The sequence below is a fragment of the Dasypus novemcinctus genome, chromosome 23 (genome assembly GCF_030445035.2).
Source record: "Dasypus novemcinctus isolate mDasNov1 chromosome 23, mDasNov1.1.hap2, whole genome shotgun sequence".
Classification (NCBI taxonomy): domain Eukaryota; kingdom Metazoa; phylum Chordata; class Mammalia; order Cingulata; family Dasypodidae; genus Dasypus; species Dasypus novemcinctus.
This window is the reverse complement of record NC_080695.1, coordinates 71,214,802-71,227,577: the sequence shown is the minus strand read 5'-3', so window position 1 is coordinate 71,227,577 and position 12,776 is coordinate 71,214,802. Positions and strand designations below refer to the sequence as shown.

At 44.6% G+C, this 12,776-nt stretch overlaps 1 protein-coding gene and 1 pseudogene across 2 annotated transcripts in view; one reads left to right on the top strand and one right to left on the bottom strand.

Annotated features, from left to right (window-relative positions):
• The window catches only part of PDPK1 (3-phosphoinositide dependent protein kinase 1), a 129,884-nt gene that overhangs the window by 64,193 nt on the left and 52,915 nt on the right, over positions 1-12,776 (top strand). The window contains exons 2-3 of one of the 2 annotated variants that reach the window (XM_004474856.4): positions 9,575-9,634; positions 9,737-9,826. In XM_004474856.4, the coding sequence (XP_004474913.1) occupies positions 9,575-9,634; positions 9,737-9,826 (150 nt within the window). Of the gene's footprint in view, positions 1-9,574; positions 9,827-12,776 lie in introns of both variants that reach the window. The other variant, XM_004474855.4, reaches the window with a different exon arrangement.
• Positions 1,727-2,734, bottom strand: LOC139437480 (POU domain, class 5, transcription factor 1 pseudogene; annotated as a pseudogene).

Genomic DNA, 12,776 nt, shown 5'->3' with positions numbered 1-12,776 from the left:
GCTGAGCTGTCCTGCTGCCCACGGCTGCTTCTTCTGTGCCACTGTGTGCCCCAGAACTCTTGGCTGCATCTGAGTTCCCATGTCTTCCCTTCCCCGTGTATCTTCTATAAATTAATGCACAGTACGAGGAACGGAGCTTCACATGTCCACACACTCTCATTTATTCACATTAACAACAGTATGCATTCAGTCACATTTGCCCTAGACTTTTTTATAGTGCCCAGTCACATTTGCAAATAGACTTTTTTATAGAAGCCATGAGACTTTTCGTGTTTTCTGCTCATTTGGATTAGCTCTTTTTATGGTTCTCTCAGTGTTCAGGGGTCACAGGTGGGCCATGGAAGCCCCTCAAGTTGGCTTTCCTGCCCACTCACCCTTGCAGAAGATTTGCACACAGAGCAAAGTGTTTGGTTCAGACCATACTGATTTTTATTTCCATTGTTGCAAGACATGGTTTCAAGTGCTGCGTGGATTCCTTTAATGGAGAACAGTATTAGAAACCAAAATCAGGTGCCAGGGGTCCTTTCATAGTGTTCTATAGCAGTCCAGATGCGGGTGGGCCTATGGCTTCACTATTGGCACCTCTGTGTCAGAGCTGCAAAGGAGATTTTTGTTTTGTGATTGTGGATCCAATTTATGTATTTCCAAACTAACTTTGATGCTTCCTGATTATTCTTCTTTTTTTTTTTAAGATTTATTTATTTCTCCCCACCCCCTCATTGTTTGAATTTGCTGAGTCTGTCTGTTGTGTGCTGGTCTTCTTTGCAGGAGGCACTGGGAACCAAACCTGGGACCTCCGATGTGGGAGGGAGGTGTCTGATCACTTGAACCACCTCCGTTCCCTGCTTTGTTGTGTGTCTCATTCTGTTTTCTTGTTGCATCAGCTTGCTGTGCCTGCCCATTGCGTCAACTCTCTGTCTTGTTCATTTTCTTTAGGAGGCACCAGGAACCGAACCTGGGACCTCCCATGTGGTAAGTGGGACCTCAGTCACTTGAGCCATGTCTGCTTCCCTCCTGATTCTTTTTTAATGCCCACTAATCTTTCTTTTTTCTTTTCTTTTCTTTTATTTTTTTTTAAAGATTTATTTTTATTTATTTAATTCCCCTCCCCTTCCCCCCGGTTGTCTGTTTTCTGTGTCTTTTTGCTGAGTCTTGTTTCTTTGTCCGCTTCTGTTGTCATCAGCGGCACGGGAAGCGTGGGCAGCGCCATTCCTCGGCAGGCTGCTCCCTCCTTCGCGCTGGGTGGCTCTCCTTATGGGTGCACTCCTTGTGCGTGGGGCTCCCCTACGCGGGGGACACCCCTGTGTAGCACAGCACTCCTTGCGCGCATCAGCACTGCGCATGGGCCAGCTCCACACGGGTCAAGGAGGCCCGGGACTTGAACCGCAGACCTCCCATGTGGTAGACGGACGCCCTAACCACTGGGCCAAAGTCCGTTTCCCTTCTTTTATTTTTTATAAATCTACTGTGCCCCAGGATTCTTTATTGAAGAACAAAGTGATGACTGGTGTGAGGATTAAAATCAAGAGCATCATTCAGTGTCACATTCCCAACAACGGGTTTCCCCCAAACCGCTCTGCCCCCACCCTTTGTGGTCCCAGTTCCTTCCTCGGTGAATTTAGAATTTAATCACAAAAGCCCCAATTACAAGGTTATAAGCCCTAGGGTGCCATTTCTCCAGCTCCCCCTTTTCCTCCTGCCCCAGCTCCCGGGAAGCTCCAGTACCTCAGCTGGAATGCATGGGAGAGCCCAGACTGCCCACCTGGACAGAGGAGAAGGCTTCCCCCTCTGGGAAAGGGACAGAGGAGTACAGGGCAGCCAAGTGAGAAGTGGGGCCAGAGGAAAGCACATGGGTGCTCCTGGGAAAGGAGAGCCAGTAGCCTCAAATTCCTCCTGCTGTGGATGATCACTGCTTGGCCACTTGCCCTTCTGGCGCTGGTTACAGAACCACACTCGGACCACGTCCTACTCCAGCCCGAGCTGCAGGGCGATGTGGCTGATCTGCTGCAGCGTGGGCTTCGGGCACTGCAGGAACATGCTCTCCAGGTTGCCCCTCACTCTGTTCTCGATGCTCTTCAGCTTTCTCTTCTGGGCCTGCTGCAGGGGGGTCTCCGTTTTGCATATCTCCTGAAGGATCTCGTTGTTGTCGGCCTCCTCCACCCACTTCTGGAGCAGGGGCCGCAGCTTGCACATGTTCTCGAAGCTCAGCTGCAGGGCCTCGAGGCAGCAGATGGTTGTCTGGCCGAACACCTTTCCAAAAAGCACCCCCAGGGTGAGCCCCAGGCCGGCCTGGGTGTACCCCAGGGTGAGGCGCTTCTGCTTCAGGAGCTTGGCAAACTGCTCAGTTCCTTCTGCAGGGCTTTGATGTCCTGGGGCTCCTCAGGGTTCTGCTCCAGCTTCTCCTTGTCCAGCTTCGCTGCAGCGTGGGGCTGGGGGGAGGCCCTGTCGGGGCTGCCCTCGGCCCCGGCCGCGCCCTCGGCCTGCGGGAGCTCCAGGCCGCCCTGGGGCAGCAGTCCCACTCCCACCTGAGGCCTGCAGAAGGAGGCCCCTCCGCAGAAGTTGTACGGGGAGGAGGGGGGCACGGGGGCAGCCCCCACACCTCCGTGCCCGGCTGGGACTCTGGCCCGCCGGGAGGGCCCTGGAAGCCTAGTGAGGCCCGGGCGTTGACCCAGCCAGAGGCCTTGGGCCCCAGTGGCGACAAGAAGGCAAAGTCCAGAGCCAGGTGTCCCGCCATGGGGAGCACGGTGCCCTGAGCCGGGGCCTGCTGGAGTGAGTCCCACTAAACTTTTAAAAAAATATTTTAAAATTTATTTTTAAAAGATACATAGATTACATAAAATGTTACATTAAAAATATAGTAGGGGATTCCCATATTCCCCACTCCCTGCACCTCCCACTTTTCCCACATCAATAACTTCTTTCATTAATGTGATACATTCATTGCAATTGATTAATACATTTTGGAGGATTGCCACAGAGCATGGCTTATAGTTTACATTGTAGTTTATACTCTCACTCCCTTTTTGCAGGTTATGGCAGGATATATAATGTCCTGTCTCTCTTTGCATTGTCTTTCAGGACAATTTCAAGTCCTGAAAATGCCCCATGTAAAATCTCTTTTTCCCTCTCCCTGCCTTCAGCACCTCCAGTGGCCATTGTTTCCACATCAATGACATTTCTTCCATTGCTAGAATCACAATAAGTTTGTAGTAGAATACCAGTAAGTCTCATCTAGTCCATATTTTATTTCTCAATCCTGAGGATTCTGGGATGGTGATCCCACTAAATGTTTTAACTGTAGTTTTACCGTCTTCTCTTAAGTGTCTCATTGGTAGCTGTTGTGGAGTAGTTCTGTAGTTGCTTTGTTGACATTGCCAAATTGCTTTCCAAAAACATTTTTACAGCAACATTGGTTTATAGTGGTAGCTGCATTTATATTTGTGTCCTGCTGCCATTAAAGTCTTGCCAACAATTGGATGTCTCTGTGTGTTGTACATATGTTTAATCATCACTCCTACCTGTTTATTCATGCCCCCACCTCTTTGCAACAATTCAAAATGAAAAAGGCTATCTCCGCTAGCTTTCTTTCTTTTTTTTTTAGTGGTTTTAATTAGCTATATCACACATCATATATTCCATCCAAAGTATATGATCAGTGACTTTTAGTACACAATATGCAATATTGTGTATTCATCCCCACAGTTTTGTGTATTCATCACCACAGAAAATTTTAGAACAATTTCATTACTCCAAAAAGAAAAATTCCACGCCTCTTACCAGTCACCTCTCAATCCGTCTCTCCTTCCCCAGCCCTATATAAACCACTAATCTAATTTCATCTTTATAAATTGATTTAAATTTACATTTTATGTAACAGGAATCATGCAATATGTAATACTTTGTGTCTGGTTTCTTTTACTTACCATAATGCTTTTGTTTCTTTGCCTGACCTTAATAACTTGTTACATTAACAAGAAAAGGTCTAATATGCAATTTTACCTATATTCATATTTCCCATGAGGTTTTACTATGCTTTCCTTCTAGTAATATACATGACATTAGACTTTCCTTTTTGACCACTCTCATCCCATATAATAGTGCTTGTTACAAACACTATGATTTACTTTCACCTTTTCTATTCATTTCCAAACAATCTTTTTATCAATTATGCACAGATTAAACCTCAACTTTCCATTCTGTAAACTCATTCTCTTTTCTAGCTACCTATATTGCAGTTATTAACCTCATGAGTTTATAAAATATATTTAGGTCATAATAACATAATCACACCATATTTGTCCCTGAGTCTGACTTCCTTCACTCAGCATAATGTTCTCCATGTTGTCATATTCTTCACCACTTCATTTTTTCTTACAGCTGTGCAATATTCCATCATGTGTATACAGCACAGTTTGTTTATCCATTCATTGGTTGATGGACACCTGAGTTTTTTCCATCTTTTGGTTATTGTGAATAATACTTTTGTGAACATTGGTGTGCAGATGTCTGTGCCACTGCTCTCAAGTCTTTGGGGTATATACCCAGTAGTGGTATTGCAGGGTCATGTGGCAAGTCTATATTCTACTTCTTTAGGAAATGCCAAACAGTTGTCTACTGTGGCTGTGTCATTCTACATTCCCACCTACAGTGGATAAGCATTTCTTTCCACATCCTCTGCAACACTTGTAGTTTTCTATCTTTTTTTTTTCTTCAAGATTTATTTATTTATCTCTCTTCTATGTCTCTTTTTGTTGTGTCATCTTGCTGCACCAGCTCTCCATGCTGGCCATCTTACCTTCACCAGGAGGTCCCAAGAATCGAACCCTGGACCTCCCATACGTTAGATGGTAACCCAGTCACTTGAGCCACATGTGTCGCTTCCCTTTTCTGTCTTTTTTTTTTTTTTTAAAGATTGATTTATTTATTTCCCCCCCTTCCCCTCCTCCTGCCTGTGTTGTCTTGTCTTTTCATTTTCTTTCCTCTAGGATTCACCTGGATTCTGTCCTGGAGACCTCTGATGGGGAGAGAGGTTCCCTGTCAATTGCGCCGCCTCAATTCCTGGTTTCTGCTGTGCTTCACCTTGACTCTCCCCTTTTCTCTCTCTTTTGATGCATCATCATCTTGCTGTGTGACTCATTTGAGTGGGGCACTGGCTCACCATGTGGGCACTTACTTGCTGTGCGGGCACGCTTTCTCTTCTTTTTTACCAGAAGGCCCCAGGGATTGAACCCAGTTCCTCCCATATGATAGGTGGAAACTCTATCACCTGACCACATCTGCTTCTCCTTTTCTTTTTAATAGTGACCATCCTAGTAGGTGTGGAATGATATCACATTGTAGCTTTGATTTGCATTTCCCTAATTGCTAGTGATGTTGAATTTTTTTTTTTTTTAAGGAGGTACCGGGGATTCAACCCTGGACCTTGTACATAGGAAGCAGGCACTTACCCATGAGCTACATCTGTTCCCCAAACATTTTTTCATGTGTTTTTTTGCCATTTGTATTTCTTCTTTGGACAAATGTCTATTCAAGTCTTTTGCATATTTTAAAATTTGCTTTGTCTTTTAATTGTTGAGTTGTAGCATTTCTTTATATATCATGGATATTAGACCCTTACTGGGTATGCGATTTCCAAATAATTTCTCCCATTGAGTCGGCCGCCTTTCACCCTTTTGACAGAGCCCTTGAGGTGCAAAAGTGTTTAATTTTGAGGAGGTCCTATTTATCTATTTTTCTTTTTGTTTCTCATGCTTTGGGTGTAAGACCCAAGAAACCACTACCTACCCCAAGGTCATTAAGATGTTTCCCTACATTATCTTCTAGGCTTTTATATTTAGGTCTTTGAGTTCATTCTTGTATAAGGAATGATACAAGAGTCCCCTTTCATTATTTTGATTATGGGTACCTAGTTCTCCCAGTACCATTGGTTGAAGAGACTGTTTTATCCCATTAAAATGGACTTAATAGGTTTGTCAAAAACCAGTTGGCCATAAAGGAGAGAGATGCCTTTTCTCCATCAATTGAGATGATCATGTGGCCTTTTTCCTTCAGTTTGTTAATGTGGTATATTACATTAATTGATTTTCTTATGTTGAACCTTGCGTACCAGGAGTAAATCCCACTTTGTCATGGTGTATAATTTGTTTGAATTGCTGTTGAATTCTATTTGCAATTATTTTGTATAGAATTTTTGCATCTGTGTTCATTAGAGAGATTGGTCTGTAATTTTCTTGTAGTGTCTTTATCTGGCTTTGGTAGTAGGCTGATGTTGTCTTTATAAAATGTGTTGGATAATTTTCTTTCCTCTTTGTTTTTTTCGAAGAGTTTTTAAACATGATTGGTGTTAATCTCAAAATGCTTTGTAGAATTCATCTGTGAAGCTATCTGGTCCTGGATGTTTCTTTATTGGGAGATTTCTTTTTTAAATTTTAGCTGGAATTTTTATTCACCTTTAATTATCAATTTTTATATTTTTTATTAGGTTTTTTTTTTTCAGATTTATTTATTTCCCCCCACCCCCCCTGCTTGTGCCCTCTCTCTGCTTTGTGTCCCCTCACTGTGTGTTCTTCTGTGTCTGCTTGTCTTTTCTTTCTCTTTAGGAGGCACTGGGAACTGATCCTGGGACCTTTCAGTGTGGGAGAGAGGCACTCAATTACTTCAGCAACCCCATCTCCATGGTCTGACACATTACTCACTGTTTCTCCGCTGTGTCTCCCTTTGTTGCGTCATCTTACTGTGCCAGTGCTCCGCGGCTTGGGCCAGCTTGCCTTCACCAGGAGGCCCTGGGAATCGAACTGGGGTCCTCCCATATGGTAGATGGAAGCCCAATTACTTGAACCACATCTGCTTTCCCCAGCCTGTATCTTTTAATTGGGGGATTTAATCCATTCACATTTAATGATATTACTGCGAATGCATTATTTACTTCCACCATTTTATTCTTTGGTTTTCATATGTCATTTCTTATTTTTCTGTTTGTTTTTTACTCTTTTGGTTATCCTTTCTGCTATTCTTACCATTCTCTCCTCCAAGCCTCTCTCTCATGTTCTTTTCTTTTCCCTTTAATATTTCCTGTAAAGGTGGTTTCTTTTTTATGAACTTTCGTAGTTTCTCTTCATTTGATAATATTTTCAACTCACCTTCATATTTGAAGGACAGTTTTGCCAGATAAAGAATTCTTGGCTGGCAATTTTTTCTCTTTCAGAATCCTTATTATCTCATACCACTGTCTTCTCACCTCCATGGTTTCTGATGAGAAATCCTTCTTACTGGGCAAAAAAATGTAATGGTTTACTTCTCCCTTGTTGCTCTCAGAATTATTTTTTTATCTTTGACACTTGACATTCTGAGTAATAGGTGTCTTAGAGTAGGTCTGATCATATTTATTCTGATTGGGGTATATTGTACTACTTGGACTTGTAAATTCATTACTTTCATGAGAGTTGAAAGATCTTCAGCCATTATTTCCTCAAATACTTTTTCTGCCCCTTTTCCCTTCTCTTCTCCTTCTGGAACTCCCATGACATGTATGTTCTTGTGCTGGCTGCTGACAGTCCTTGCCTCCTCTGTCACATTGCAAATCACATGACGGCTTCTCCTGGTCTCTTCCGGATTCCACCCATGTCCAGTCTCTTGCTTCCTGCGCTTTCTCTCCCTTTGTTTGAATTTCACTCCCCTTAGAAAAGGACTCTAGCAACAGGATTAAGAGCCATCCTGATGTGGGCCATGCCTGTTTTTTTGTTTATTTTGTTTTGTTTTTTGTAGGTACCAGGGAAGCAGGCACTCAGCCACTGAACTACAGCTGCTCCCCAGTACCCAGTGAGAATTGTTGTTTTTGTTTGCTTGTTTTTTTTAAAGATTTATTTATTTCTCTCCCCTTCCTCCCCACCCCGGTTGTCTTTTCTCTATGTCTATTTGCTGCGTCGTCTTTCTCTGCTTCTGTTGTTGTCAGCAGCACAGGAATCTGTGTTTCTTTTTGTTGTGTCATCTTGTTGTGTCAGCTCTCTGTGTGTGCAGCACCATTCCTGGGCATGCTGCACTTTCTTTCACGCTGGGCGGCTCTCCTTACAGGGTGCACTCCTTGCGCAAGGGGCTTCCCTACGTGGGGGACACCCCTGCGTGGCACAGCATTCCTTGCGCGCATCAGCACTGCTCATGGGCCAGCTCCACACAGGTCAAGGAGGCCCAGGGTTTGAACCGCGGACCTCTCATATGGTAGACGGACACCCTAACCGCTGGCCAAGTCCGCCACCAGTTTGTTTGTTTTTAAGGAGGTACTGGGGATTGAACCCAGGATCTTGTATATAGGAAACAGGTGCTCAACCACTTAGGCTACATCCACTCCCTGGGCATAACTTCCTAACTGAAGTAACCGCATCAAAAGGTCCTACTTACAGTGAATTCACACTCACAGAAATGGATTAGATTTAAGAACATGTTTTCTCAGGTACATACAGCTCCTAACTACCACAGGGTCCAACTTCATTCTTTTACACTTGGGTATCCACATGTTGAAAAGAAGACTACTCTTTCCCCATTGAATGGTCTTGATACCCTAGTTGAAAATCAGTTGACCATAGATGTTAGGATTTATTTCTTGACTTCCAGTTCAATTCCATTGATCTTTATGTCTGTCCTTAATGCCAGTATCACACTTTCTTGATTGCCATTGCTTTCTAGTATATTTTGAAACTGGGAAGTGTGAGTCCTCCAACTTCATTCTCCTTTTTTAATTTGTTTTGGCTATTTGGGGTCCTTTTAGTTTTCAGACATGTTTTAGGATCAGCTTGTCCATTTCTGCAAAGAAGTCCACTGAAATTTTGATAGGGATTGTGTTGAACAACTTTTTTATAATTTAAAATCTATGGCTCTTTAATTGGTTTGTAGTTACTTTGGGTTGCGGTATGCAGTTTGGCTCTAAATAAAACTAATTTTCAAATTTTTAATCAATACTGTTTTGCTTGAAAAACTTACGATGTCAAATAATTTTGTGTGTTTGACAATTTGAACTCTTTTTTTTCCATTAAATTATATTTCTACTAATGTTTCAGGACTACCAGGTTACAATTTTGTTCATTTCGGCCTGTATTCTTAGGCTAGTCAATTTGTTAAGCCTTGGTTGAGTGCTTTTTGTGTGTCTGGCCTTGACTAGGTGTTGGGAAAGGAGTGGACAAAAAGGGGGCCTGGCAAGAAAGGCACTGTCACAGGTTTGGGCTGGCTTCTGCTGTGGACAGGGCTTGGCCACAGATGGCATTCAGACTGGGCCCTGATGGGAAGGCCAAGTGGCTGTGGGGCAGAGGGGTTGGCTGTATGTGCATGTAGGGAAGAGGGAAGAGAGATGGGGGTGAGGATGAGACAAGGGGCAGCCCAGTGGGATCTGTGGCTTGCATCTAGGGGGGCTTTTGGAGCAGTGGCAGCGAAGAACCCTGGGGAGAGGTGGCAGCAGCCTATGGTTTGTGGCAGAATGTCAGGAGGCCTGTCCTCTGTTTAGGGTTTTCTGGAAAAAAGCGGCAAGATGACCTGCCTTTAAAAGTGCACCATTTTGAGCCTTGCCTCTTTCCCCTCCTGTGCGCAGTGTGATGCCGTTCCTGTCCAGTCCAGCGTGGTGATATGCTCCTGCCCGTCCCCGTCAATGGTGAGGAACCAGGCTGGCTCCGGCACCCTCGGTGGGAGCAGGCAGGGCCCCACCATGGATGGCGCCACGGCCGAGTCCAGACCCAGTTCAAACTCCTTACAGCACACCGCACAGCCGCCACCACAGCCTCGGAAGAAACGACCCGAAGACTTCAAATTTGGGAAAATTCTTGGTGAAGGCTCATTTTCAACAGTGAGTACCTGCTACTGTTGATTTTAGCATGAGTGTGTTTTCCTTGGTATGCCTAAACTCCCCGGGCCCTCAAGCTAGAAAACCCAGACACTAGAGTGGTTTTCTTCCTGGAGGGGGTCTGAAGCCCCTCTTCAACCTGTCCATTGTGACTGGAGCTTCTCGGGACTGTGCTCCTTGGTCATGTGGGGAGTGTGGCTGAAGGAGCTAAACTGTGGTTTGTAGGAGGATGTTGATAAAAAATTTAGTCTATATTCCAGTTTTTCATATGTCTGAATAATGTCCTTTTCTTTTTTCTTTTTTAAAATTTTTTATTAAAGCAACATCCACTCAGCTTTTCATGTGTTTCCCAGGAGCCGGAGCTGCACAGATCCGAATAATGTCCTTTTGAGTCTTCCTTCCTCCTTTGTTAGATCCTGACTGGGATCATGGGTTACCTCTAATTATCATTCTTTTTACTTGCTCTGCATTAACTTCCCATTCCCACCCCCACTCCTGGGAACCTGTTACTCTGATCCCACTGCCTTCTTGCCTCTATGGTTTCCTGTGAGAAACTGGCACTTAATCTTACTGAAGCTCCCTTGTACATGACACATTGCTTTTCTCTGGTGGCTTTCAGAATCCTCTTTTCATTTTTGTCATTTGACAGTTTGATTATAATATGCATAGCATGGGTCTATTTGGGCTTATCCTCTTGGGAGATTGTTGAGCGACTTGAATGTGTATATTCATGTTTTTTTTTTTTGTTAAGTTTGGGTTTTCAGCCATTATTTCTTTGAATATTTTCTCTGCCCCTTTCTCTCTTCTCTTTCTGAAATTCCTACAATATGTAAATTGGTATGCTTGATGATGTTCCACAGGCTCCTCAGGCTCTGTTCACTTTGCTTCATTTGTTCTTCTTTCTGCTCTGCAGACTGAGTGATTTCAATTGTCTTATCTTCAAATTCACTGATTCTTTCTTCTGCCAGCTCCAATCTGATGTTGAAGCCCTCTAGGAAATTTTTTATTTCTATTGCTGTGGTTTTCAGCTCTTTTCCTTTTCATAAATTCCATCTCTCTGTGGATAGTCTTTTTGTGTTCATCTATTGTTTTCCTGATTTCCTTTAGTCTGTGTTTTCCTTTAGCTCTTTGAACATATTTTGGACCATTTTAAAAAAGTGTTTGTCTGATATTTCCCAGGTCTGGTCTTCATCAGTGGTTTCTTTTTTTTTTTTTTTTTTTATTATTATTTATTTAATTCCCCCCCCTCCCCTGGTTGTCTGTTCTCTGTGTCTATTTGCTGCATCTTGTTTCTTTGTCCGCTTCTGTTGTCGTCAGCGGCACGGGAAGTGTGGGCGGCGCCATTCCTGGGCAGGCTGCACTTTCTTTTCACGCTGGGCGGCTTTCCTCACGGGCGCACTCCTTGCGCGTGGGGCTCCCCCTCGCGGGGAACACCCTTGCGTGGCACGCAGCACTCCTTGCGCGCATCAGCACTGCACATGGCCCGCTCCACACGGGTCAAGGAGGCCCGGGGTTTGAACCACGGACCTCCCATATGGTAGACGGACGCCCTAACCACTGGGCCAAAGTCCGTTTCCCCATCAGTGGTTTCTAATGCTTTCTCTTCTCCTTCACCTGGGCCTTCACATCTTGTTCTTTATATGTTTTGTGACCTTTTGTTGAAACCTAGACATTTTGATATTTTAATGTATTATTGTTGGAATTTAGACTCTGAGGCTTCTGTTCCTTAAGCTTGTAATCAGCTAGTGCTTTGGCAGAGCTTCCCTTGAATTCCAGGAGCTAACAACAGCAATAATAGAAAGGAAAAAAGTGAACACCTCTCCCAGTGTTTGCAGATTTACCTGAGCAGGTGATCTCCTTCAGGACTTATCCGATGAGTTGAGACAACAGCTCCAGGCCAAGATACAGGGCCCTTCCAGATCCTTTCTGCATGTCTTGTTTTGGGCATGCAAGTGTGGCCCTAGGAGTTCTCCCGTTTACACTGTTACAAATGTCCCCCCTTCCCCGGGAAAGAGTTTCCTCACGGTCCCAGGCACTGCACTGTATGTCCTACAGGCAGCAGTCCCTTGTCCCAGGCAGAACGATCGACCACTCCCCCTCAGCATTCTGTAGGGGAGCTCCATGAGCTTGCATTTTACATACAGGGCAAGTTCTGGGATGGGGAACCTTTCCGGCCACCCCCAGACAGATTGGGCAAGACATATTTGCTCCCAGTGTGTGCACGAGGCCTGCTCTGCTCCCTCTGGGCCTGGGACAGGGTCTGCACTGGGAGTGCGGGCCAGCTCTGCTGAGCTTGTGAGGGGTGTGAGGAGCAGCCAGAGTAGGGTGCCACGGGGTCTTGCTACTTTTTAAAATACACCTTTCCTGCCTGCCTCCCTCCCTCCCATGACTTCATACAGGGAAGCAAGTATGGCCACTGAACTGCTCCCCCAAACGTTTTACTTGAGTTGGTGCTTACCCTGTTACTGCAGTCCTTTGGCTGTTTTCTGGAGCTTTGAGAAAATGTTGCTGCCAGTTTTTGCTGGTTGTTCAAAGCTTCCCTGGGGGACAGAGCCCTGAAGCATCTCACACTTTGCCATCTTGATTGGGGTGGGGCTTAGTGTTAACTTCTTTGCCCCTTGAATTTATAATTTGTTTTTTTATTAGCAACTTTTGTTTAGATTATAAAAGAATTGTGGCCTCATGCTAAAACACTTAAACCAAGAGGACGCTCCCCATTGTTCTGGTGCTCACTACCAAACCCTTTTAGAAAGAAGAAACTTTTCAAAAATGCCCTTGGGCATTTTGGACAATTATTTACAATAATCCAAGGTCCCTTTTCTCAGTTTTACTGCATGGGCCATCTAGGTCGACAGGATATGAGGCCTCCCCAGTGGGAGGAAAGGCGCTGTCCTTTCTGGGCAATGTCCACAACAGTCATCCTTGTCCTTCCTCAGCCCTCTTTGAGCCTATG